The sequence below is a fragment of the Notechis scutatus genome, chromosome 3 (genome assembly GCF_049901735.1).
Source record: "Notechis scutatus isolate UNSWTSFEM ecotype Mainland chromosome 3, rNotScu1.2, whole genome shotgun sequence".
Classification (NCBI taxonomy): Eukaryota; Metazoa; Chordata; class Lepidosauria; order Squamata; family Elapidae; genus Notechis; species Notechis scutatus.
This window is the reverse complement of record NC_142011.1, coordinates 205076334-205104053: the sequence shown is the minus strand read 5'-3', so window position 1 is coordinate 205104053 and position 27720 is coordinate 205076334. Positions and strand designations below refer to the sequence as shown.

Here is a 27720-nt window from a genome sequence, read left to right as displayed (position 1 = left end):
TACACCCCACAACTTAGCTACTTGACTCCTGCTCTTTACTTGAGATTGCTTACAAATGGGTGACACACCAATTAAGAGGAAGAAGAGCTTATGGGTTTCTAGGAGCAGTTCAACCCAACACTCCCTGTTGAAGCCTTGCTCCTTCCACACGTGAGGTACATCCCTTAGCCACAATACAGAATGCCATTGTCTTCTTCTGCAATGGTTCTTCAACTTTCCAATCTGTCTGCAGCCATGTTGTACCTGGTGGTCTCCCAGGCATGCTGGCTGGGGAATTCTGGGAGTTGAAGCCCACAAGTTTAAAGTTACCAAGTTTGGAGACCCTTGGCCAAGACAGTCCCCTCTTGTGGCTCATGAGACACCCCTCCTGTCTCTACCTGGAATAAACCCATCTTCAGGAATCCTTAGCACATTTAAAAAGTTATGGCTGCAACTCAGTGTTTAAATAAATATAAGACCCAGGTTGCATCTATATATCACCTAAGTTTGGGTTAATTATATTTTGTTGACCAGTTCCCACATAACATTAAATTATAGATAATGGTTGCCAGGCCACAGTGATTGAGTGATAGAGTCAACTCTTTGATCTAGGCTGCATCAACAGAGGGATAGAATCAAGATCACATGAAGTATTCATACCACTTTATAAGGCCTTGATAAGGCCACACTTGGAATATTGCGTCTAGTTTTGGTTGTCGTGATGTAAAAAAAGACATTTGAGGCCAGAGAATATTTTCCCCACAGATCCTTGAAGACGGTCTTCCTTTGGCAAACAGGATGAACCGCTAGAAACTGGGGTTGTTGTTGTTTTTAGAATTTGCTGGTCTTTTTGCACATTTCATGTGGTGCTTCTCAATTCATATTGATTTGTTCTTTTTCTTTCCCCTTATCTTGAAGCGCTTTGGGTAGATCTGCTTAAAAGCAAAGGGACACCCATTTGCAGATAAGACGATAACGGCAAGCACAGTGCAGGGCTTAAATAATCAGCCGCTTTTCTAGCCCTTCATAAATTTTCCAGCCTAACCGGGGCACTCGGCCAACAGTTTGCAGAGATGTTTAGAAAAGTGAAGAAAGACGAGGAGTTTGAGTCTGATTTATTTTTCATTATTTGGTTCCCAGTGACTGTGCCCGACCCAGCAACTATCTCCGCTCCCAGGGATAGATTTAGAAGAGAAAAAGAAAGAGAGCGGGACTCCTTGCTCCGGATCGTTTTCAGAGCGCAGGGATCCAGAGTTTCAGATCTAAGGGGGATTTCTCTTCCTTGATTTCAAGCATTTGTTCATTTCGGGACACTCTGAATGGTAAGTGCACCGTCTTTCTTTTCTTTTGCTGTCCGATGTCTAGCTCCAAAAAGGAGGCAAGGGAAGGAGGGGAAGGAAGGAAGGAACGATAGGGCGAGAGAGAGAGAGGGAAGGAGGGAGGGGGAAAGGGAGAGGAAGGGAGGGAGGGAGAAGGAAGGGAGGAAAAGGGGAGGGAGGGAGGGAGGGGAAAAAGGAAGGAAGAGGGGAGGGAAGGGAGGGAGGGCAGGCAGGCAGGCTTGCAGAAAGGAAGGAAAAAGGAGGGAGGGGAGGAAGGAAGGAAAGGAGAGATAAAAGAAGGAAGGAAAAGGAGAGAGAGGGTGGGAGGATGGGAGGATGGGAGGATGGAAAAGGAATTAAGGAAGGAAGGAAGGAAGGAAGGAAGGAAGGAAAAGGAGAGGGAAGAAGGAAGGACAGAAGGAAGGAAGGAAGGAAGGAAGGAAGGAAGGAAGGAAGGAAGGAAGGAAGGAAGGAAGGAAGGAAGGAAGGAAAGAAGGAAGGAAAAGGAGAGGGAGGGTGGGAGGATGGAAGGACAGAAGGAAGGAATTAAAGAAGGAAGGAAAAGCAGAGGGGGGATGGATGGAAGGACAGAAGGAAGGAAGAAGGAAGGAAGGAAGGATGGATGGAATGCACCTAATTGCATCCCCAACTACTATCAAATATTGCAGCCCAACAGGCTGAAACACGCTGACTTTTCATTGAAACCATGGAAGACGTCAAGGATGTACAGTAGGTAGAAGACGGGGCAAAACTGGGACATTAAGGACTTATTTGTTCCTGCCTGCTTCTCCAACATCCAAGGCTCCCAGAAGTCTCAGCTGGCAGAAGTTGAAAAGGAGCCCCCTCCCCATAGAAATTAGGCATCTTCCTCTGAGAATGTCACAAACTTGAATTGCAAACCCCAGATGTGATATTAAAAATAGTTTTATTGCTCCGAGCTTTAAAAAGAAATGTGAGTTTGGGTGAGTCAGGAGGAGCAAATCTCCCAGCGAAGTTTGAGAGAGGAGGCTAATAAAAAAATATTTTCTTTTTCATTTGACCTTAATTTTTGTTTGGTGTGTGTGTGTGTGTGTGTGTGTGTGTGTGTGTGAATTATTTATCCTTTTGTCTGTTGGAGGAAGGATGGTTTTGTTATCCCAACATGGCACCGACTTCACAACATCTGTATCCCATGGGCTTATTTTACCTAGATTTATGTTCTTGAAAAGTTGTGGCTTGATTAGAAGAACAGATTAACAGAGTTGGAAGGGACCTGGTAGGTCATCTAGTCCAGCCCCCTGCTCAAGCAGGAGACTCTACACCATTTCTGACATGTTTCTCCAGAACTCCTTATTGGGGTTCTGCAGTGGTTGTAACCCCAAACGGCTAAGGAATAATGGCGTGGACAGTAAATATTCTGATTTATTGTGACTTGGCAAGGTGGGTAGTCCTCATGAATCCTGGAGATGTTTTTTTTTTAAAATAAGGTGTCCAGGGTCTATTGAAGTTGGAAGCGTTTGTAATGATAATGGCCGCTCTTACAGAAACAATATCAATCACACTGAACTGCTCTACATTATGTAACTTACCAGACTACTTTGATTTAATACGTTAATCATTTTAAATTATGTTCCAAGCGAACACAATTTCCCTATCTCGTCTTCCATTGTATTTTTACTGAATTTTCTTCAGCTCAAAAGATATGAGAAATCCTAAGGTGGTTACTTTCCAGGTGTTTTATATTAAAATCCCCTCTATTTCTGACCCTCAGCAATTCTGGGTAAGACTCACAATATTTACGAGGTTCTCCAGAAGTTGTGAATGGTCCAACACTAGAAGTTTTTAAAAAGATGTTGGATAACCATTTGTCTGAGGTGGTGTAGGATTTCCTGCCCAGGCAGGGGATTGGACTAGAAGACCTCCAAGGTCCCTTCCAACTATTCTATTCTATTCTATTCTATTCTACTCTACTCTACTCTACTCTACTCTACTCTACTCTACTCTACTCTACTCTACTCTCCTCTCCTCTATTCTACTCTATTCTATTCTATTCTATTCTATTCTATTCTACTCTACTCTACTCTACTCTACTCTACTCTACTCTACTCTACTCTACTCCATTCTACTCCATTCTACTCCATTCTATTCTACTCTACTCTACTCTACTCTACTCTACTCTACTCTACTCTACTCTATTCTATCTTGAAAGTTATTACTGTATTTTCCCCCTTGATAAAGGTGTGTAAAAGAGCAGGAATCCTAGAAAAAGCACCTGGATTTTTCACTTCTTCTCTAGCAAAGTTAGCATCCAATCTGGTGGGGTGAATTTCATCAGAATAGATATGGAAGGGACCTTAGAGGTCTTCTAGTCCAACCCCCTGCTCAAGCAGGAGAACCTATTCCATTTCAGACAGGTGGCTCTCCAGTCTCTTCTTAAAAACCTCCAGTGATGGAGCACCCCCAACCTTTGGTGGCCAGCTGTTCCACTGGTTAATTGTCCTCCCAGTTAGGAAGTTTCTCCTGAATTCCAGGTCGCCTCTCTCCTTGACGAGTTTCCATCCATTGCTTCTTATACTACCTTGTGGTGCTTTGCAAAATGAATTGACCTCCTGGTGAGTTCTAGTCCACAATCACCAGGAGACGGTGAGTTCTAGTCCCACCTTAGGCATGAAAGCTAGCTGGGTGCCTATGGGCCAATCACCAGGAGATGGTGAGTTCTAGCCCTGCCTTAGGCATGTGGCCTTCAACCAGTCACTTTCTCACAGCCCTAGGAAGGAGGCAATGGCCTTCTGAAAAACCTTGTCAAGAAAATTGCAGGGACATGTCCTGATCATCTCGGAGAATTGGATACAATTGAACAGATTTATTTTTTTAAAAGAGCAATATAAGAAGAGAATATCCCCGTTTGACTAATCCTGAAGGACAATATATGCATGGTTCCAGTCTTGTCCCACAAAAGAACTTGAGGACTTCCAGATGTTTGAAACATCTATCAGCTCCCAGCATGGTCGATTCAGGATAGAATGTGAACTGTGGCCCCAAACATCTGGGTTAGATTCTCGGATTTAGCTGGAGGACATACAAGTGAGGTCCCCACCCAGGCAAGAGTCTTGTGAAGGACACCTTCTAGACTGAAGCATTGTGTTTCGAACTTTATTTTTATTTATTTATTTATTTATTTATTTGATTTGTCATTCACTTACATGGTAATAGGTATAAGCATAAACATGAGTATGAATACAGGAAATAGATACGAATAAATGGGGACAATAGGACAGGGACTGTAGGCATGATGGTGCACTTATGCACGCCCCTCTTAGGAATGGGGTGAGGTCAATTGTGGATAGCTTGAGGTTAAAGGAGTGGGGGGTTAGAGGATGGAACAACAGAGTCAGGGAGTGCATTCCAGGCATTGACCAATCTGTTGCTGAAGTCGTACTTTCTGCAATCACGTTTGGAGCGGTTTACATTGAGTTTGTATCTCTTGTGTGCTCTTGTGTTGTTGTGGTTGAAGCTGAAGTAGTCATTGACTGGTAGGACATTGTAGCAGATAATTTTGTGTACTACGCTTAAGTCCAACCGTAGGCGGCGTAGTTCAAGGTTGTCCAAGCTTAAAATTTCAAGCCAAGTGATAGCAGAGGAGTGTAGTACTCTTCTCATGTTGAAGCTTTCGCATTGAAATGTTGAAGTTGTTTTGACAACTTCAAGACTTGTGGGCTTCACAATTCCCCACCTAGTTGAAGTCCACACATCTTAAAGTTGCCATGGTTGAAGAACAATGCTCTAAAGCAGTGGTCCCCAACCTTTTTTGTACCAGGGACCAGTTTCAAGCACAAACACTTTTTCAAGGACCGGGGGAGAAGAATCCGAGTTTGGTGGTTTGCTTGCAGATGTTTCATTACCTGACTAGGTAACATCTGATGTTGTTACCTAGTCGGGTAATAAAACATCTGCCAGCAAACCACCAAGTTCAGGGAGCGCCTCGGCCCTGCCTCCCTCAGCCCCATCCCTCAGGTGTCTCCCTCCCTCCCTCAGGTGTCTCCCCCTCGTTCCTCTCTCTCAGTCGCTCTCTCGCTGCTCCACCAGCCCAGGAAGAAACTGCTTCAAATAAGCCGGGGGGTGGCTTTTCCTGTCGCCGCAGCTCCTCCGAGCGCCCGTTCACCCCCCACCCGCCCGCCGCGCCGATTTCAATCCAAAGTGCTCCGTTCTGCCTGCCTGCCTGCCTTCTTCGTTTTGGAGCAGCTTCGGCTGATAAAAAGAGGCGAATAGTTATTATTCTCAGCCGAAGCTGCTCCGAAACGAAGGCAGGCAGGCAGGGAGAACGGAGCACTGAATTGAAGTGCGGCGGGCAGGCGGGGTGGGGGTGAACGGGCGCTTCGGAGGCGCTGCGGCGACAGGAAAAGCCAACCCCCCTGGCTTCTTTGAAGCAGTTTCTTCCTGGGCTGGTGGAGCAGCGAGAGAGCGACTGAGAGAGGAACGAGGCGGAGGAAACCGAAGCTGCTGAGCCAGAGAGCAGGACAGGCTTCAGGTTGCTTCCTCCCTCCCCTTCTTTCATTTGTGTCCTTGATCCCGATCCCAGCAGCATTCACCGAAGGCGAAGAAAGCCGCCATTTTTTAAAAAAAATTTCTTTGCAGCCCGGTACAGAGTGCTCCATGGACCGGTACCGGTCCGCGGCCCGGTGGTTGAGGACCCCTGATCTAAAGCAGGGCTGTCAAACCCATTGCCCACGGCCCGGATGCATCATGCACTTTAGGAAAGGGGGAGAAAGTCGATGTGAGTTTGACACCCCTGCTCTAAGGTCATCAAACCACTTTCAAGGATGACTAGAGATTATGTACACCCAGAGTTTCCAAACTCGGAAACTTTAAGACTTGTGGACTTCAACTCCCAGAATTCCTCAGGGGTCTCCAAACTCTGCAACTTTAAGACTTGTGGACTTCAGCTCCCAAAATTCCTCAGGGGTCTCCAAACTCTGCAACTTTAAGACTTGTGGACTTCAGCTCCCAAAATTCCTCAGGGGTCTCCAAACTCTGCAACTTTAAGACTTGTGGACTTCAGCTCCCAAAATTCTCCAGCCAGATCTAGAAATCTTTCTGAAGAGTCTGTGGAAATTCTTTCATGAGCCTTTTTCCAGAAAATGGACAAAAATGAATTGAGGATTGGAGGACTTACTGATCAAAAAGGGTTGTTTGTGGAAAGGAAACATGGTACATCATTCAGGAAATGATAATTATGTTCGTAAGTGCTGTAAAGAAGATCGGAAGTTGCTCCTTTAGATATTTGTTTCCTTTTTCTCTTAATTTCTACTGCTTTTTCTTTGCTTTTTTCTCCTTTCTTTTTCTTTTTTCTAATTCTTTCTTTGTAGTTCCTGTAGTTTTTCAATCTTTACTCTGCCCCTCCCTCTTGAAATAGAATAGCTAATATCCTCCTACAAAGCCCATCTCCCCTTGATAGCTATCATTGTATCTTGTGGCTGACAGTTCCACAGGTTGAGAATAGAATTCTTTAATGGCCAAGTGTGATTTGACACCCAAGAAATTTGTCTTGGTGCAAATACTCTCATATACATAAAAGAAAAGATACATTAATCAAGAGTCAAGAATCATCAGGTACAACACTTAATAATAGTCAAAAGATACAATAAGCAATCAAATTGTACTAGGAAACAGTCAATATAAATCGTAAAGATACAAGTGACAAAGTTACAGTCATACAGTCACAAGTGGGAGGGGATGTGTGATGAGGAGTGATTAGAAGATGCATAGTAATAGTAGTGCAGACTTTGTAAAGAGTTGAACAGTGTTGAGGGAATTATTTGTTTAGCAGAGGGATGGCATTGGGGAAAAAACTGTCCTTGTTGTTCTGGTGTGCAGTGCTCTATAGCATCGTTTTGAGGGTAGGAGTTGAAACAGTTTATGTCCGGGATGTGAGGGGTCTGTAAATATTTTCACAGACCTCTTTTTGATTCGTGCAGCATGCAGGTCCTCGATGGAAGGCAGAAATTGTAGAAATTGGTAGAAATTGTTTTTTCTGAATCTACCAATGCAGTGAAATGCCCTTCTTTTTCCCATTCTTTTCCCCACTAACTTTCCTGCAATACCACGTTCCAGTATTCTAATTTAGAAAAAGAAGAAAAATATCCTTTCATAGGTAATCCTTGACTTACAACAATTCATGTAGTGACCATTCAAAGTTACAACGGCACTGAAAAAAAGGGGGCTTACGATCATTTTTCATACTTATGACGGTTGCAGCATTCCTCATGGTGACGTGAGGCAAATTCAGATATTTGGTCACTGACTCATATTTATAATGGTCGCGGTGATCCCCTTCTGTGACCTTCTGACCAGTGAAGTTAATGGGGGGGAGCCAGCTTCACTTAACAACCGTGTGAGTGGCTTAACAATGTCAGTGATTCACTTAACAACAGTGGCAAGAAGGGTCGTAAAATGGGGCAAAATTCACCGCATGTCTGTCTCACTTAGCGAGAAAAATTAGGGGCTCAATGGCAGTCATTAAGTTGAGGATCCCACTGCTCCTGATATGCATTTCAAACTCTTTTTTCACTATCATCTCTCTTTGCTTGCAGGACAGCCGCAAGTTTTCTTTGCAATAAATCCTTGAGATCGTTTGGGTGCCTGCTTGGTTTTTTTTTCCTGCACCGCTTCCAGCTCTCCCAAATCTTGTCTGAATTTGGCACATGGGTGTTTGGGATCGTAAATCCTTCCTGGTGTCCCGTTTCGCCCTTATTAGGCACTTCAACAGTTTTATGTAAGTATTACAGCTGTCCCGGAGCTTAGCTTGACAAGAGGATGTTTACAATCCGTGTGTCAACAAAACAGTCTTTGGACCGAATGCCTTTTGTTTCACGGAAGGTGTCAAAATGTATTTTTGTGGCTTTTCTTTTTGTTTTTCTCCAGATGGGGCTCTGGATCTTCTTAAAGGCTCAGCCAAAAGCTTGTTTGCATGCTGGTGCAGGCCTAGTTTAATGTTGTTGTGCAGAAGGAGGAGCATGGAAAATGTTTGTAGGAGTTATGGAAAGTATGGAGGGCTAGAGTGGGCGCTTCCTCCTTTAATTGTCATCTTTAGTTGCTCTGGCTCCCTCTAGTGTCCAATTCAAATTTCCCATCTTATCAGATTTTCTGTCAAAAAGTCCAAACAACAGCATTTTCCCATGGGAAGGATTCCCACAGTCAGTTTCAAAATTTTATTCCAAATCTATCTGGATTTCTAATCTGTTTATAGCTTTCCAAAATCAGCATTCTAATCATTTTTCTCCAATTTTTTTTTTAATTAAACATAAAAAAATATCTATGTCTATATAAACAGTGTGTTCTCTGGGTACAGTTAGTTTTAAGAAATAATCATCATAATAGTAACAATAATATTCATAACATTAATAATGGTCACATAATAAAGTAGTATTTGCTTATCTATTTTAGTGAACCTTCCTTATGTAATTAATCATTCTCTTATGCTTTTAAATTTCTCTGTTCTTTCTGCCAGTCAGCCATTGATAAAACAAATCCCATGTTAAAAAAAGTATTCAGTTTCTTCCTCTCCTTAATTTTAAGTGTTAATCTATCCATTTCTGCACATTCTAATATTTTTTATTACATTTTCCTCTGTAGGGATCTCTTCATTTTTCTTTTTTTCTTGTTCATACAGACACACACAGAGTAACAAACACACACAATATATATATACACAAAGATACACACACACATATACCAAAACACACACATATACACATGCTTACATACATACACACACACACACACATCCTTAAACTTCTCTTTAACTTAAAACAAGCTTCTTTTAAAAACTTCTTTTGCTAAGTATTAAACAGAACTCGCCCACTGCATGTTATCAAACTTGTCAACTGACACTTTCTTAATAACTGAAAAGCAGTTAAAAAGCTATTTCTAAAAATGATTTAAGAAATGGGGATAGCCAAAGTTTTGTGTCCAAAAGGCTACTTTGTGATTGTGAACATAGATCATACAACATAGAACACAGATGGCTTGCAATGTTCCACGTACAAGCTGACCACTGAAAATTTCTGCAAGTTTACTCATGAGGAGCTACTGTCTAGAGTACATGTGAGCAGTCTCATGTTCTCTCTTTTATCCAGAGAGATTTGGCTGACCCCCCCAAAAATGCCATTTGGCCACCAATCTTGCTGCAATGCCATCTTTGCTGTTTTGGACATCTAACTGGCTTGATTCTCACCAGGCATTGACCTGAATTTACTGTCTATACAAGACCAGATGAAATCTACACACTAACCTTCTCCATCCATGTTGGCTCTGGATTAGAGAGGTTGAAATCTAGCACCCATTGCAGGACTTCTGGTTTATTGTTCTAGGATCACTATGACAGGGGTCTTCAAACTTGACAGCTTTAAGACTTGTGGACTTCAACTCCCAGAATGGCTCCTCCAGTCATGTTAGCTCAGGAATTCTGGGGGTTGAAGTCCACAAGTCTTAAACTTGCCAAGTCTGAAGACCCTTGGCCTATGAGAATCACTTTGGGAGAGAGGCACAGTCTCTTCTTCCTGACTCCCAAGGTTATTCGCACAGACGCTTGCACTGAATATCAGGTGTCAGGATAGAGCATAAAGGTTTCTGTGTTTATCACTGTTGATACCACCTGAAAGTAAGTGGTTATCCTCATGGGAAATGTCATTCATCCAACCATCTTGGATTGCAGAGCGGTGGTGGCACAGTGGTTAAAATGCAGTATTGCAGGCTAACTCTGCCCACTGCCAGGAGTTCGATCCTGATTGGTTCAAGATTGACTCAACCTTCCATCCTTCCAAAGTGGGTAAAATGAGGACCCAGATTGTTGGGGGCAATAAGCTGACTCTGTAAACCACTTAGAGAGGGCTGTAAAAGCACTGTAAAGTGGTATATAAGTCTACTGCTATTTTCTCAGCACGAAATATGGAGAATTACCTTCATATGTTTCACAAAAGGATTGTCTACCTATGCCATTCTGGTATTGAATGAGTGGTGTGGAATAATCCTTTCAACAAATGCAACATTTCATCCCTGAATGTCTTAGCAGCACCAGCAGTGGTCAATGACTGACCATGTGGCCCTAAGATTGCCTCCTCACAAGCTCACATCATGCATCAAGTTTTCCAGTTGACAACCAAACTCTTGGTGAGGCCCGTAAGAAGCTGAACTGCAATTTGAAAATGTTATATAAATAAAAACTTAATTGAGAAGAATCTGTGGGACCCATCAAAGAAACATCCAGATTGAGCATCCAACTAAAAAAATCCAGGATCGTTTCATTTCTGAAAAACTTACTGTTTATTGAATACATTGTATGATGATGGTGAGGTAAAACTAACTCTGGAATTCTCAGTTCACAGTATTAAACAATGATTTTCCTAGCCAAACTCCCCAGGCTTCCACATAGACCACATAAACAAGTTATCTTTATTGTGGGAACCATCTGCCTTCTTCTTCACACCCGTTAAGATGTCCTTGAAAAGTTTCCAGACTCTCACAAGTTGTTGTGGCCCAGCAGCAGCCAGAGAAGCTGGCAGCAGATTCGGACAGTGAGGAGGTTGGGGAGGAACATAGGCCAGTCCTGGAGGCTGAGGAAGGCTCTGACAAGTGCTCTGCATCAGAGGCAGAGATGGGGCCAGGGCCGTCCAACGGTTATCAGCTGCCTTCAGAGTCGGAGATCAGTGGGGCAGAAGAACAGCTGGAGCCTGTTCCCAGTGTGCACATGCGCAGAGCTGCCAGGAGAAGGGAACAGTTAAGGAACCAGGGTTGACTTGGGAGTAAAGGCACAGATGAAAGGGGAATGGTGTTTGCAGGAGACAATTAGTTCATTTAATTAGGGTGAAGATTTGTTCATGACTCCTTGCAAAGTATTTTCTGGCACAGGGCTACGCTTGGGAGCTATCGGCCTGGCAGTTCTCCAAGCCTGATAAGGTCTGTGGTTGTAAATCACACTTGAAAGACTGTTTGCCGGGACTTTGCTGGATGTGAATGAGAGGAATTCACATTAGCCTAATAAAAAGGGGTTTTATTGGGACAAGGATTTCTGTTCCAACTTGTCCTTTGAGTAAAAAGGAGAGGAGGTGTTGATTACAAACGGGTTAGTTTGGAGAAATGAAACTTCTGCAGTTCCACTGAAGCTTGTGTTCTGACCTAGGCTTCACGAACTCACGAACTTTACTCAAAGGACGAGTTGGAACAAAGAGGCACGTAGCTGCCAATGTTTTACTCTTGACCCCGCCCATAGAATCTCCAAGAGTCGGACAAGATTGAATAGTTCACATCATCATCATCACCATGATGTTGGGCACCTATCTGGAGTACCCTCTGCCAAGATTGAACTTTTGATTTAAATAAGCATTCATTGTAACTACTTTGAGGGCTGTGAAGGGTTTACAAGCATAGTACAAGATGACTTGAACCATTTAACGGAGTGTAACCCTAATAAAATGTATTTGTACGTTTTGTAGTGTGCGCTCAGATAAATACCGGAGCGCCAAGCCAAATTGACTTAGTCATCTCAGAAGCTTTTCGAGTTGTTATATTGTGAGGGAATGTAAATATTTCACAAGAAGAGTTCTCCACTCTTCTGCTCGTTGTAGAATACCTTATGCCACCAGACTTGAAATTCTAAAACTAGAAAACCTTGAATTACGCCGTCTTCGGTCTGACTTAAGCATGGTATATAAAATCATACATTGCAATGTCCTACCTGTCAATGAATACTTCAGCTTCAACCATAACAACACAAGAGCACACAATAGATACAAACTCAAAGTAAACTGCACCAAACTTGATTGCAGGAAATACGACTTCAGCAATAGAGTGGTCAATGTCTGGAATACTCTACTCGACTCTGTAGTTTCTTCCCAAACCCCAAAAACTTTAACCTTAGACTGTCTACTATTGACCTCACCCCTTTCCTAAGAGGTCTGTAGGGGCGTGCATAAGCGCACCATCGTGCCTACCGTCCCTGTCCTATTGTTTCTCTTATTCTTTTATTTTTCTTATATGTACCCATTTCATGTATTCACAACTATGTATACACTTATACTTATTATCTTGTAAACAATTGGCAAATCAAATAAATAAATAAATAAATAAACAGTGTGGACAAAGCGGGGGAAATTACCCTATGAAGGCAGGTCTCATGCTAATAATGTGAAACACCATTTGAAAATATGAGAGCTTCGAAAATATGAGAGCCCTTGGTGATACCAATAGCACTTAGACTTTTATACCACCTTAAAGTGTTTCACAGCCCTCTCTAAGCGGTTTACAGAGTCAGCCTCTTGCCCCCAACAATCAGGGTCCTCATTTTACCCACCTCGGAATGATGGAAGGCTGAGTCAACCTTGAGCCTGGTGAGATTCAATCTGCCAAATTTCAGGCAGCCGGTAGTCAGCAGAAGTAGCCTGCAGTACTGCACTCTAACCACTGCACCACTGAGGCTCAGCGATGGAAGCCAAAAGCCGACATGAGTTAATCCAGGGTGAACTTTCTTCCAAGAAATTTGGAGCAAATCCCTAGGAATCTTGAGCAACAGTGGTTAGAATGGAGTATTTTGCACCCATCTTAAAAAGGCTTCTGTTTGTACAAGCATTTGGAATCCAAGTCTTGTTTGGGGGCCACAAGCTCAGAGATACAGGTAGTCCTTCAAAGTTAAAACAGCTCTGGAAAAAGTGACTTATGACATTTTTCACACTTATGACCATTGTCATTGTCACTCTGGAAAAAGTGACTTATGACCATTTTTCACACTTACGACCCTTGCAGCATCCCCCACGGTCATGTGTGCAAAACTCAGGTGCTTGGCAACTTGACAGCCATATTTATGATGGTTGATGTGCCCCTTTTGCGACCTTTCGACAAGCAACATCAATGGGGGAAGCCAGCTTCACTTAACAATCCTGAGAGTAACTTAACAACTGCAGTGATTTACTTAACCACGGTGGCAAAATAAGGTTATAAAACGGGGCAAAATTCACTGAACCGCCATTTTGCTTAGCAACAGAAATTTCGGGCTCAATTGTGATCATAAGCCAAGGATTACCTGTATTTTATTCTGCAGTTGTCATCCACCTTTCTGAGTTACAGTTTTGTACCTACTGATCTTGGTGTCAACTCAAAAATATTTCTCTGGTCTGTTAGAGTTGCCAGCAGAACGGGAGTGGGGGAAGTAATGCATACCTTAAATATTTTCACAGATAATTGCTAGGCGGCCGAATGATGCACAAGATTATTACTGGAGAGCATGATTGGTGACTCTTGGGTATGGATGTGTCCCATTGGAGAATATACACCCAGGGGGTGGGAGAAGACCAGGGTCAACGGTGAAATGAATGAGAATAGAATAGAATAGAATAGAATAGAATAGAATAGAATAGAATAGAATAGAATAGAATAGAATAGAATAGAATTCTTTATTGGCCAAGGGTGATTGGACACCCAAGGAATCTGTCTTGGTGCAAATGCTCTCAGTGTACATAAAAGAAAGGATACATTTGTCAAGAGTCAAGAATCATAAGGTATGACACTTAATGATAGTCATAGGGTACAATAAGCAATCAATCGTACTAGGAAAAAGCCAATATAAATCTTAAGGATACAAGCGACTAAATTACAGTCATATAGTAACAAGTGGGAGGGGTTGTGTGATAAGGAGTGATTAGAAGATTAATAGTAATAGTAGTGCAGACTTTGTAAATAGTTGAACAGTGTTGAGGGAATTATTTGTTTAGCAGAATGATGGCGTTTGGGGAAAAACTGCCCTTGTGTCTAGTTGTTCTGGTGTGCAGTGCTCTATAGTGTCGTTTTGAGGGAAGGAGTTGAAACAGTTTATGTCCGGGATGTGAGGGGTTGGTAAATATTTTCACAGCCCTCTTTTTGACTTGTGCAGTATACAGGTCCTCGACTGAAGGCAGGTTGGTAGTAATTGTTTTTTTTTCTGCAGTCCTAATTATCCTCTGAAGTCTGTGTCTGTCCTGTTGGGTTGCAGAGCCAAACCAGACAGTAATAGAGGTGCAGATGACAGACTCCATAATTCCTCTGTAGAACTGGATCAGCAGCTCCTTGGGCAGTTTGAGTTTTCTGAGTTGGCGCAGAAAGAACATTCTTTGTTGTGCTTTTTTGATGATGTTTTTGATGTTAGGTGTCCATTTTAAGTCATGTGATATAGTAGAACCTAGAAATTTGAAGGTCTCTACTGTTGATACTGTGTTGTCTAGTATTGTAAGAGGTGGTAGAATGGGAGGGTTTCTTCACTGATGTGTCTCAGTGTTAGACTTGATGAAATGGGGAAAAATGAAACTATCATTGATTGGGAGAATACCCACAATTAAGATGAATATATTGCCCAGAGTTTTATATTTATTCCAGACAATTCCTATTCGATTAGGGAAAGAGTTTTTTGAAGATTTAAACAGAATTGTGCTGAAATATATTTGGGAGGGTAAAAAAGCAAGAATAAAATTAAAGCTGTTACAAGATGCAAGAATAAGAGGAGGGTTTGCCTTGCCCAATTGGGAGCTGTATTACCAGGTGACAAGTTTGATGTGCGTAAAGGAATGGATAACACTAAGGAACAGTAGATTATTGACTTTAGAAGATCATGACTTGCTGCTGGGATGGCATGCCTTTCTCTGGTATAAGGGAACTAAAACACAGGGGTATTTTAGAAGAGATTATATTTGTGAGGCACTGTTTTTGAGTTGGGAGAAGATTAAAAGACAATATTACTTAAAAATTCCAACCTGGATATCAACTATTGAAGCTTTTCTTATCCAATAATATATAAAAAGGAACAAACAGTTAGATATGGGGAGTTATTGAATGAAAAGGGTGAACTTAAATCAATGTAAATGTTGCAAGAACAAGGTGTAAAAATGAATTGGTTTTCTGATTTGCAAATACAATCTAGGTTTGATAAAGACTCCAAGGCAGAAGGTATTTATGATAATTTGACTGACTTAGATAAAATTTTGATGGGTACTGATGAAAAGGTAATTAAAAAACTTTATGGACATCTATTAGAATTTAAATTGGAGGAGGAGCAAGTTAAAGAAACGATGATTGCTTGGAGAAAAAAATTTGGATAGGGGATTGATTTGGAAAAATGGCAAAAATTGTGGTCTCAAAATTATAAAATGACAATGTCAACTAAATATAAAGAAAACTTGTATAAGATGTTTTACAGGTGGCACCTACCCCCAACAAGACTTGCGAGAATGTTTAAGACTAAATTGGATAAATGCTGGAAATGTCATCAGATACCTGGTTCATATTACTAATAAATGATTTTTTTTAAAAAAAAAAAAAAACTCTGAGAAATGTGGCTAGAGACTCATGATTCAAATGGGAGTGGATGGTCAGAGCCCTGATACTTGGTTTAATTTGGAGGGGGGGGGGTCATAATGGAAAAAAGGGATATTAAAATCCCTGCTGCCCAGAGGTGGAATTCAAAATATTTTACTACCGGTTCTGTGGGTGCAGATGGAGCATTCTAAAACAGGCAATTTTAAGCATGAAAATTTACCTTATCCTCAGTGTTGGTGAGTAAATCAACTGAGATACAAACAAAGGAAATATAGGACACGAAAGGGCAGGGGTGGGTGGGTGGGGCCAACTGCTAACCGGCACTACCGGATTGCTAGAACCGGTTGAACTGGCAGCATCCTACCACTGCTGCTGCCATTTCTCAAATTTGCTTCAGGTAGGAAAGACTTGTTTGTAAAAGATCCAGACATGAATGTCTTAAGTTAAGGTTTGTGCTCAGTCCCTTAGTGATTTTTTTGTCAGAGTAGGCCACCTTTCTATAACCTCACCTGTTGCAAATGTTGGCCAACAAGAAAGATTGTAAAATGGAGCAAAATTCACACTTGACATTGGTCTTGCTTAGCAACAGACATGCTGGGCTCAATTGTGGTTGTAAGTTGAGGACTACCTGTGTTCTGACTGAAGAATCACAAAAAACCATCCATCAATCAGAATAGAGTTGCAAGGGATTTTGGAGGTCTTCTAGTCTAACCCTCTACTCAAGCAGGAGATCCTATACCCATGATGGCGAACCTATAGCACCATTTGTACCGGCATGTGAGCTGCAGGCAAACTTACCTCACTGCACATGCATGCACTTCACAAGTGATTTTTGGTGGGTTTGAGGCCATTTTTGGCCTCCCAGAGGCTTGAGGAAGGCTTCTGCAGGCTTTTCAGGGCAAAAACTAGGCCCATTTTGTCACTTCCTGTTTTTCCGGAAATAGCGGAAATGATGAAACGGGTCTACTTTTTGCCCTGATAAGCCTGCAGAAGCCTTCCTCAAGCCTCTGGGAAGCCGAAAAAGGCCTCAAACCTGTGTAGTGCAGGTAAGGGGGCAGCTGGAGGGTGGCAGGTGGGTGGGGATTGCTCACGCATGCGTAGGGAACATGGGGGCGTGCATTGTCTTCTGGGTACTGGCACCCGAGCGCAAGCGTGCAAGCGTGCGCACAATTTTTGGCACAGGAGCTCAGAAAGGTTAGCCACCACTGTCCTATACCATTTCAGATAGGTGGTTATCCTAACTTTTCTTTAAAACCTCCACAACGTCTGGGGGAAAGCTGTGACGATAATTACCAAATAATTACCAAATAATTAAATGATGTCCATAGTTTTCTGCAGGACCTCCTGATCTCCAAAGACAGCAGAAGTTTTGTTTTCATTTCTCCAGTGGCCCACTTCAAATCAGTAAATGTTTGCAGAATCCAACGTCCCCTTTTAACCTTGCTCAGAAATGCCATGCCAAAGTGCTTTTATTATGTTGCTACTGGAAAAGTTCACGGCTCTTCCAACAAACTGAGAAAACTTCAAGCCAAGAGACCGTGAGACTGTGCAATGCACATCAAGGAAGACCGAAGCTGTAACATTGAAGTTTACAGAAAACCCACCCACACAGATCAATATTTACATGTTGATTCTCACCACCCACTGGAGCACAAAATGGGAGTCATCAGAACCAGGGTGGGCTTCAAAATTTCAGTAACAGGTTCTCTGCCCGGTTGCTAGGTGGGTGTGGCCATGGTGGGCGTGGCCTAATCCAGTGGTCCCCAACCTTTTTGTACCAGGGACCAGTTTCACGCAGAAACACTTTTTCAAGGACCGGGTGGGGAGTGGAGTCGAGTTTGGTGGTTTGCTTGCAGACGTTTCATTAACTGACTAGGTAACATCTGATGTTGTTACCTAGTCGGGTAATAAAACGTCCGCCAGCAAACCACCAAGTTCAGGGAGCGCCAAGGCCTCCTCATTGCAACCCTGAGCGACAGATATTCTCTTCTATTGGGACATTTAAAACGGAAGGTTTCAGCTGCAGATTCAGGAATTGCGCCTGGCTGAGGAGCGCCTTCAAATCTGGGCGCTGGGCGGCGGCGGCCCACGGCTGTCTCCGTGGCTCAGGACAAGTCCCTGCAGGACGGCTGAGAAGCCCCGCCTCTCGGCCCTGCCTTCCTCAGCCTCATCCCTCAGGTGTCTCCCTCCTTTAATAACTATTCGCCTCTTTTTCTCAGCTGAAGCTGCTCCCAAACAACCAGAAATGAAGGCAGGCAGGCAGGCAGGCAGGCAGAACGGAGCACTGGATTGAACCACGGGCGGCTGTGTGGGGGTGAACGGGCGCTTCGGAGGAGCTGCGCCGACAGGAAAAGCCACCCTGCCAACTTCTTTGAAGCAGTCTCTTCCTGGGCTGGTGGAGGAGCAAGAGAGCGACTGAGAGAGAAACGAGGAGGGAGGAAACCAAAGCCACTGAGCCGGAGAGAGGACAGGCTTCAGTTGCTTCCTCCCTCCCCTTCTTTCCTTTGTGTTCTTGATCCTTGATCCCAGCAGCATTCACGGCGAGAAAGCTGCCATTTTTATTTTATTTTTTATTTTTATTTTCTTTGCAGCCCGGTACAAAATGATCCACGGACCGGTACCGGTCCGGGGCCCAGTGGTTGGTGACCCCTGGCCTAATCAACCTTCTGCATAATGGCGGGGGGGCGTTTTCGCCTTCCCCAGGTTCCAGAAGCTTTCTGCGAGCCACCAGGAGGGTGCAAATGGCCTCCCCTGAGCTCCGGGGGCCCTCTGGATGCCAGAAACGAGCCCGTTTCCACCCTTCCAGAACTTCTGGTAGGCCCATTTTTCACCTTCCCCAGCAGTGGTGGGATTCAAAATATTTTACTACCGGTTCTGTGGGCATGGCTTGGTGGGCGTGACAGAGGAATGATTGTGATGACCCAGAGTGTAACACAAATGTAACAAAATCCAAAACGTAAATAAATGTCCTTTAATGCCTCTAACTTGGCCCCACGGTTCAATAATTCTCAGTTGGAGATAAAACGTATTCAAAAATAGTCTTCAAAAGAAAGCAGTACAGTCTGAACTTAATGAGCAGATAGAGGTGAAATTAAAAAAAACTAAAAAAAACTACACTAAAGGAATTTCCACAATGGACCAGGATAAGTAATTACCAAATTCAAGGAGATAACAAGGCACAGTGTCTGTTGGAAGGATGCCAACCAAGATAACTTCAGCCCAAAATAACACACGCTTTGCTTCTGCCAATGCTGAGTTTTAACCGCCTCTTATGTACTATTCTTCCTCGCTGCAACCAATGAGGGGGATCATGGCCACTTCCTCTCTCGTAAGCCAAGTTGTTTCCTTCTCCGTTCCTCCCTGCGTGTCCTAGGATGAAGAGGGGATGGGCCTGGTTCTTCCTCTGACTGCCCAGCCAGCCTCTGCCCTTCCCCAGCTTTCTCCACAACCTCCGGAGCCACACCTCCACTCCCTGTTGGCTGTTCCTGCTCTCCCTCAGAGTCCGACTCTAACAAGGGCATGACAATGATACTGTAAAATCTCCAGTCAGAGGTGGCATTTGCTGGTTCTCCAAACTACTCAAAATTTCTGCTACCGGTTGTCCAGAACTGGTCAGAACCTGCTGAATTCCACCTCTGTTCCCCAGGCTCCAGAGGCTTTGCTCAAGGTTTTGGGAGGGCGAAAATGACCTCCCCCAGGCTCCGGAGGCCCTCCAGAGGCCAGAAACTGCAGCTGTTAAGTTGTAACATAGTTGATAAGTGAATCCAGCTTCCTCGTTGACTTTGCTCATCAGAAGGTCGCAAAAGGGGATCATGTGACCCCAGGACACTGCAACAGTCATAAATACATGCCAGTTGCCGAGCCTCTGAATTGTGATCACAGGGATGCTGCAAAGGTCGTAACTGTGAAAAACTGCCGTAAGTCACTTTTTTTCAGTGCTGTTGTAAGTTTGAACAGTCACTAAAGGAGCAGTTGTAAGTCGAGAACTACCTGTATTGTGTAGTATTGTATTGTTAGTTTGTTTTCAAGAATTCCTCACTTATTGTTCAGTTGGAAATAGGGGGAAAAAATCTGACAAAAATAACCTTGGTCAATCCAGGAGAATTAACCCTTGATTCTCCAAATCCAGGGTGGCATAAAATCATTTGGGATCATTAATCAAGAGTGATGTGAAATCATTACGACACTTGGGATCCCTGGATATCAGGTCTTGTTGAGAATATTTAGAGTAGAGTAGAGTAGAGTAGAGTAGAGTAGAGTAGAGTAGGGTAGGGTAGGGTAAGGTAGGGTCGGGTAGGGTAGGGTAGGGTAGAGTAGAGTAGAGTAGAGTAGAGTAGAGTAGAGTAGAGTAGAGTAGAGTAGAGTAGAATGCAGAAGGGAAGGGAAGGGAAGGGAAGGGAAGGGAAGAGAAGAGAAGAGAAGAGAAGAGAAGAGAAGAGAAGAGAAGAGAAGAGAAGAGAAGAGAAGAGAAGAGAAGAGAAGAGAAGAGAATGCAGAAGAGAAGGGAAGGGAAGGGAACAGTTGAGTTGGAAGGGACCTTGGAGGTCTTCTAGTCCAGACAAATGGTTGTCCAATCTCTTCTTAAAAACTTCTAGAGCATTGATAACTTCTGGAGGAAAGCTGTTCCACTGATTAATTGTTCTGACTCAGAAAAAGTTGTTGAGAACACAACTGAGGTGAGAAATAGGTTTCTAGAACAATCCTCTTCACCGTGTTCCTCACATCTCTCTAAATAGTTCCACGCACAGATATCCCCCTTCAATCTTGATGCTGCCAGATCTTTCCGTTCCTCCCGGCCAGACTGCAGCTTCACACGTTCCCCCCCAAAGCAAAATACCATATTTGGCCAATCTCTGCCCCAGCTCAGCAAGAACCAGCCAAGAGGTTCCTGCAAGGAGAGAAAATGTTTAACCCTTCATGTATAAATAATGTGACAAATTACCCAAGGAACATTTAAACACCGAGCTGTTGGAAAATGAAAACAGGACAGACCAGAGGATTAGATCCAGCTATTAAGAGCAAGGCAGGACTAATAAATATCTAATAAATGATTCATTTCGAGTCATAAAAGATGTAGACAGCTGAGACTGCAGAGTTAAATGTTTGTTGGAATTATATTACTGAAAGTAAACAATATTTTAATTTCACCCTTTTGCTCTGATGATGTGTTTCTACATTGCATTTACATGACATGGTAAATTTGATCCCTATAACCTCGGATGGGAAGTTTTTCAGCTTTGGGCGTTATGCAAATCCAGCTGTTGTCGACTTTGTGTTGAATGTGGTCCGTGAGCCTTAGGAAGTGGGTTAATGTATTAACCAGGTTAATCACAAGGCATAAAAGCAGCTATCCTCCTCACCTTCTTTCCCATTCACTCAGCCCAGGTTTTTTCCTCCCCGGCGGCCAAAAATGATTAGCAAAGCCTTTGCAACCATTTGAAAAGCAGGTTTTACTACAAGTTAGCTGCAGGAAAAATAGAATAGAATAGAATTCTTCATTGGCCAAGTGTGATTGGACACACAAGGAATTTGTCTTGGTGCAAATGCTCTCAGTGTACATAAAAGAAAAAATACATTCATCAAGAGTCAAGAATCATCAGATACAACACTTAAGTCATAGGGTACAATAAGCAATCAAATCATACTAAGAAACAATCAATATAAATCGTAAGGATACAAGTGATGAAGTTACAGTCATACAGTCACAAGTGGGAGGGGATGGGTGATAAGGAGTGATGAGAAGATGCATAGTAATAGTAGTGCAGACTTTGTAAATAGTTGGACAGTGTTGAGGGAATTATTTGTTTAGCAGAGTGATGGCGTTCAGGAAAAAAACTATCCTTGTGTCTAGTTGTTCTGGTGTACAGTGCTCTATAGCATCATTTTGAGGGAAGGAGTTGAAACAATTTATGTCCGGGATGTGAGGGGTCTGTAAATAATTTCACAGCCCTCTTTTTGTCTCGTGCAGTATACAGGTCCTCCATGGAAGGCAGGTTGGTAGTAATTGTTTTTTTTCTGCAGTCCTAATTATCCTCTGAAGTCTGTGTCTGTCTTATTGCGTTGCAGAGCCAAACCAGACAGTTATAGTGGTGGAGATGACAGACTCAATAATTCATCCGTAGAACTGGATCAGCAGCTCCTTGGGCAGTTGGAGTTTTCTGAGTTGGCGCAGAAAGAACATTCTTTGTTGTGCTTTTTTGATGACATTTTTGATGTTAAGTGTCCATTTTAGGTCTTGATAGAACCTAGAAATTTGAAGGTCTCTACTGTTGATACTGTGTTGTCTAGTATTGTAAGAGGTGGTAGTATGGGAGGGTTTCTCCTAAAGCCTACCACCATTTCTACGGTTTTGAGTGTGTTCAGTTCCAGATTGTTCCGGTTACATCACGAGGCAAGTTGTATAACCTCCTATCTGTATGCGGATTGATCATTGTCTCGAATGAGATCAATCACTGTTGCATCATCTGTATTTTCATCACTGTATTTTAACAGATGAATCGTTTGAGATGCAGTCAAAAATGCCCCGAATCCATATTAGGCAATTTGTGACAGCCCATCAGAGGTTCAAAAATTCTGGCATGATTTTTCTTTAAAAGTGCGCCCATATGCATCTTTTTTCGACTTTTTAACAAGTGTTGTAAATCACTTGAGATTTGTTTTTAAAAAGAGTTAAGATCACTTCTTTTACTATAAAATATAGACAAGTGCAACTTTAAAAATGATTGATTGGTTAATGAAGAAGATTTACAGGACATCCTCAACTTAGGACCACAACTGAATAGCCTGAAATTCCCATTGCTAGAGCGAGACAATTGTTAAGTGAATGCTGCCCCATTTTGTGATCTTTCTTGCCACCGTTGTTAAGTGAATCATTGCAGCTGATAAGTTGGTAACATGGTTGTTAAGTGAAACTGGCTTCCAGCTCTGACTTTATTTGTCAGAAGGTCACAAAAAGCGATGACATGCCATTGGGACACTGTGACCGTTGTAAATATGAGTCAGTTGCCAAGCATCTGAATTTTGATCACACGACTGTGGGTGGATGGATGGCTGAGTCGCCGGTCAGGATCAAACTGCTGGCAGTCGGCAGAATTACCCTGTAATGCTACAACAGTTGTGGGTGTGAAAAACGGCCATAAGTCACTTTTTTCAGTGCCGTTGCAACTTCATTCTAAAAGAATGGTTGTTAAGTCGAGGACTACCTGTACTGGAAGAACTGGGAACCTAGTTAAATGATGGCTTCCTACAAATCTCTTGGAAGCCATCATTTAACTAGGTTCCCCATTGTGCTATCTGTATTCCATGCTTTGGTTGTGCATAGCAGTAGCAATAATAATAGCGTTTAGACTTATATACCGCTTCACAGGGCTTTACAGCCCTCTCTAAGCGGTATATAGAGTCAGCCTATTTCCCCCCAACAATCTGGGTCCTCATTTTACCCACCTTGGAAGGATGGAAGGATGAGTCAACCTTGAACCGGTCAGGATGGAACTCTGGGCAGTGGGCAGAATTAGCCTGCAATACTGCATTTATACCACTGCACCACCACACGGCTCCTAGATAACAGAAAGGCTACCGTTTAATACTATCCTGGCCTATAAACAGAGAGAGATGAGGCTGGAATCACCCCTGGCTCCTCGAACGCTCCTAGCCCTTTAAAAAATAATTCTCCTCTATGAAATTCCAATTTATAGGGTGAAATTAGAAATTAAATGATGATGGGAAACTCCCTTTGTTTGTTTGTTTATTTATTTATTTATTTATTTATTTATTTATTTATTTATTTATTTATTTGATTTGATTTGCCAATTGTTTACAAGATAATAAGTATAAATGTATACATAGTTGTGAATACATGAAATGGGTACATATAAGAAAAATAAAAGAATAAGAGAAACAATAGGACAGGGACGGTAGGCACGTTGGTGCGCTTATGCACGCCCCCTACAGGCCTCTTAGGAAAGGGGTGAGGTCAATAGTAGACAGTCTAAGGTTAAAGTTTTTGGGGTTTGGGGAAGAAACTACAGAGTCAGGTAGAGTATTCCAGACATTGACCACTCTATTGCTGAAGTCGTATTTCCTGCAATCAAGTTTGGTGCGGTTTACTTTGAGTTTGTATCTATTGTGTGCTCTTGTGTTGTTATGGTTGAAGCTGAAGTATTCATTGACAGGTAGGACATTGCAATGTATGATTTTATATACCATGCTTAAGTCAGACCGAAGACGGCGTAATTCAAGGTTTTCTAGTTCTAGAATTTCAAGTCTGGTGGCATAAGGTATTCTACAACGAGTAGAGGAGTGGAGAACTCTTCTTGTGAAATATTTCTGGACTTTGTCTTGGTATATTTTTCTACTTGCTGTCCAGTATTAGCTACTTGCACTTCAGGGGCAAGTAACTTGCTACCAGCTCCAGTCTTCTAATACTTTTGAATCCAATAGCACTTAGACTTATATACCACTTCATGGTGCTTTACAGCTCTCTCTAAGTGGTTTACACAGTCAGTATTTTGTTGCCCCCAACAATCTGGGCCCTCATTTTACTCACCTCAGAAGGATGGAAGTCTGAGTCAACTTTGAGCCGGTCAGGATCAAACTGCTGGCAGTGGGCAGAGTCAGTCTGCAATACTGCATTCTAACCACGGCACCACCACGGCGCACGGTGCAACGGAATCTTTCATCCTGGAGTAGTTGGGATATTTGCCAAAATAAGGGTAGAGACTGGAAGCTTTGGGTCCTAACCTCCTTGGGTTTTTTTCCTCGCCAAAAAAACATTATCTATGATCTCAGGGTATCTTACCAAGATTACACTAATGGCTGAGGCTTCATTTAACTTCTTTATAAACACATAAAAGTAAATGTTACAATATCGGTTGTAGATTTCTCCATCATGGAGCAAACTCAAACAGAAGCAGACATGTTACAGGTTCAGAGCAGAACAGCAACTCAAGAGCTGAGAAACAAACATCAGGTTTACTTTAGTTCAGCGGGCAAGCAAGCAAGTTACACAGTCGAGGAGATAAACAGTTTCATTTCAATAGACAGACTCAGAGCTTAACATAGCTTCACTGCTGCAGAGCTTAATATAGAAATAGCCTAGGCTATTTCTAGTTTCAGTTTCCAAACAGTCCTCATTGGGTGACTTAGTTGCTATGCCTATTCATTGGCTGACCTTGTTACCATGCTCTATTCCAGTTCATGAATATACTCTGACAGCAGTGTAAATGTCAGCCCCAAAGGCCATCTTTTTCTGTGGATCTTCAGGGCTGCCCTATTTAGCGCCTAAGCTTCTTATGGGAAACTGGGAGGGGGTTTGCATGAGGTGGGTAGAGAGTGGCACAACTTTCTACATAGTCCTCTACATCTGCTTTCATCTTTGGCCACCAGAATTGCCTTTGAGTCAGGTGGAGGGTTTTCAGGAATCTGAAGTGACCAGGCCGGTCGTGAATCATGGGTACATTGGAAAAATTGCAGCCTCGAGTTTTTGGAACCCTGACATATATTTTTTTTTAAAAAAAAAAATCTCTTGTGAACCTGTATCTTTGCTTATTTGTCTCATAGGTCTCATTAGCGGCGTTGACCATGGAGCCTTCCAACAACTCAACAGTGTCCTCCAACAACAGCGATCTGTTTAACAAGTTTGTCCACCTGGACGGAGAGCTATCGGAGAGGTTTCATACCTTGTGGGTTGCCCTGGTAGTGATCAACACCATCATCTTCCTCATGGGCGTGGTGTTGAACTCCGTAGCACTTTACGTCTTCTGCTTCCGCATCAAAGCGAAGACCACCTCGGTCATCTACACCATCAACCTTATCATCACCGATCTGCTGGTGGGCTTCTCTTTGCCTGTCCGGATCATTGTCCATTACGGCGCCAAGGACTGCTACACCTGTGCCCTTGTCCACATTTTCACCTATTTTGTCAACATGTACTGTAGCATCCTCTTCCTGACCTGCATCTGCATTGACCGGTATTTGGCTATTGTCCAGGTGGAAGCTTCACGCAAGTGGAGGAACCCCAACTATGCCAAAGGTATCTGTGTTTTCATCTGGACTTTTGCCACTGTCCTCACCTTCTCCATCCTCACCCTGGCCATGAAGTTCTCCTACTGCTGCATCGCGCAGATCTTGCCCCTAATGGTCTGCGAGTACTTCTTCCCCTTGATCGTCCTCACCTTCTTCACCACCAGGATCATGTGTGCGCTTTCCAAGCCCACCCTCATGCACCAGAGCCGGGAGAGACGGATGCGAGCCGTTCAACTCCTCATCACTGTCCTCATCATCTTCATGATCTGCTTCACCCCCTTCCACGTGCGCCAGTTGGCCATCGCCATCAACCCGGCCATGTCCTATGACCTCAGCTTGGTGGTTTACCACGTGACGGTCACCTTAAGCAGCCTCAACAGTTGCATGGATCCCATTGTCTACTGCTTCGTCACCAACAACTTCCAGTCCACCATGAAAAACATCTTCAGGAAGTCAGAGCTGGAGCAAGCCAGCGGGGAGGTCATCAGCGCCCACAAAGGGTCCGGATCGAATGCACTCATGGCATTTGCCAATGCGATCGGGAACCCCATGAGCCTGTCTTTGCCCAACAACTCCACAAACTCCTAGAGTGGCCTACGAGGACAAAGAGGATGTCTGCTATTCCTTTTGGCTAAAACATGTTCCCCCCACCCCAAACATTGTAGCTGGGTTCCAGAATTTTTCAAGGTCTCCAATGACACACTCAAGTTTATTTATGGCAGCTGGTTTTGTCATCTGGGAAATTACTTGGATTGCATTTTGGCATTCCAAACTGCTAAGAGTTTCCCCAATTCAGGAATTTACAGAGAAAGGAATGTGCACAGCGCTGTATTTTGCTAGCCTAGAAAGCATAGAATAACAGAGTCGGAAGGGACCTTGGAGGTCTTCTAGTCCAACCCCCTGCTCAAGCAGGAGACCCTGTACCATTTCAGACAAATGGCTGCCCAGTCTCTTCTTGAAAGCCTCCAGTGATGGAGCGCCCACAACTTCTGAAGGCAAGCCATTCCACTGGTTGATAGTTCCCACCGTTACGAAATTTCTTCTTGGTTCTAGGTTGCTTCTCTCCTTGTTTAGTTTCCATCCACTGTTTCTTCTCTTGCCTTTTGGTGCTTTGGAAAATAGTTTTAGGGAAGCCCCTCAAACATTGGAACATTTGCTATTATGAAACCTTGTTTTCACTAGACTAGGCATACCCGATTCCCGCAATCGTTCTTGATATGGTTTAGTCTCCAGTCCCCTAATCATCTTGGTTGCTTTTCTCTGCACTCTTTGCAGAGTCTCAACATATATATTTTTTATAATGTGGTGACCAAAAGCAGATGCAATATTCCATGTGTGGCCTTACTAAGGCTTTGTAAAGCAGGACTAATACTTCACGTGACCTTCAATCGATCTGCAGGATCAGGACAGGGAGAAAATGGATTTTATCATGCCTGTTCTTACACTTTGCACAAAAAGAGACTTAAAACCAGGCTTACCTTTTGAAATGAGAATAATTCAGGATCATCGTCACTCCGTCAAATGGAGTTGGTTGTTTGAAAACACTTGACTCCTAACCCCACTGAATGCCAAAACCATGACAGTAATTAAAAAAAACATCTACAGTTGTATACACTGTACTTTGTGCTGTGAGAGAAATTTGTTTCTCAAGAATGTTTTTGATTCCTGCAAAAAGGACACCCGGGATGGCCGAGTGAAATTAAATGCTGTATGGAGTTGAAAGTAAAATCCCAGCAGGCTCTTTCAATGCTTAAAAAAATACAATGCCAACAAAGAAAGGGTAATTTTCAATAAATCTGGGTTGTTGTTTTTTCACTTTCCTTCACTCTACAGACCTTAGTTGCAGCTACTGCTCTGATTTCACATAATGAGAGGGAGTTTAATCTGGGCTATTCTTTCAAATCCAGGTTGGAAGTTATTGTTACAAGAATAGAATAGGAATAGGAATAGGAATAGGAATAGGAATAGAATAGAATAGAATAGAATAGAATAGAATAGGAATAGGAATAGGAATAGGAATAGGAATAGGAATAGGAATAGGAATAGGAATGGAATGGAATGGAATGGAATAGAATAGAATAGAATA

At 42.9% G+C, this 27720-nt stretch overlaps 1 protein-coding gene across 3 annotated transcripts in view; it reads left to right on the top strand.

Annotated features, from left to right (window-relative positions):
- Nucleotides 1–27446, top strand: part of GPR20 (G protein-coupled receptor 20) — a 48303-nt gene extending 20857 nt beyond the window's left edge. The window contains exons 2-3 of one of the 3 annotated variants that reach the window (XM_087962264.1): nt 1120–1301; nt 25170–27446. In XM_087962264.1, coding sequence (XP_087818390.1) covers nt 1299–1301; nt 25170–26222 — 1056 coding nt within the window. In that variant the 5' untranslated portion in view covers nt 1120–1298 and the 3' untranslated portion in view covers nt 26223–27446. Of the gene's footprint in view, nt 1–1119; nt 1302–7867; nt 8055–25169 lie in introns of those variants that run through there. The other 2 variants (XR_015749065.1, XM_026688535.2) reach the window with 2 other exon arrangements.
- The last annotated feature ends 274 nt before the right edge of the window (nt 27447–27720 follow it).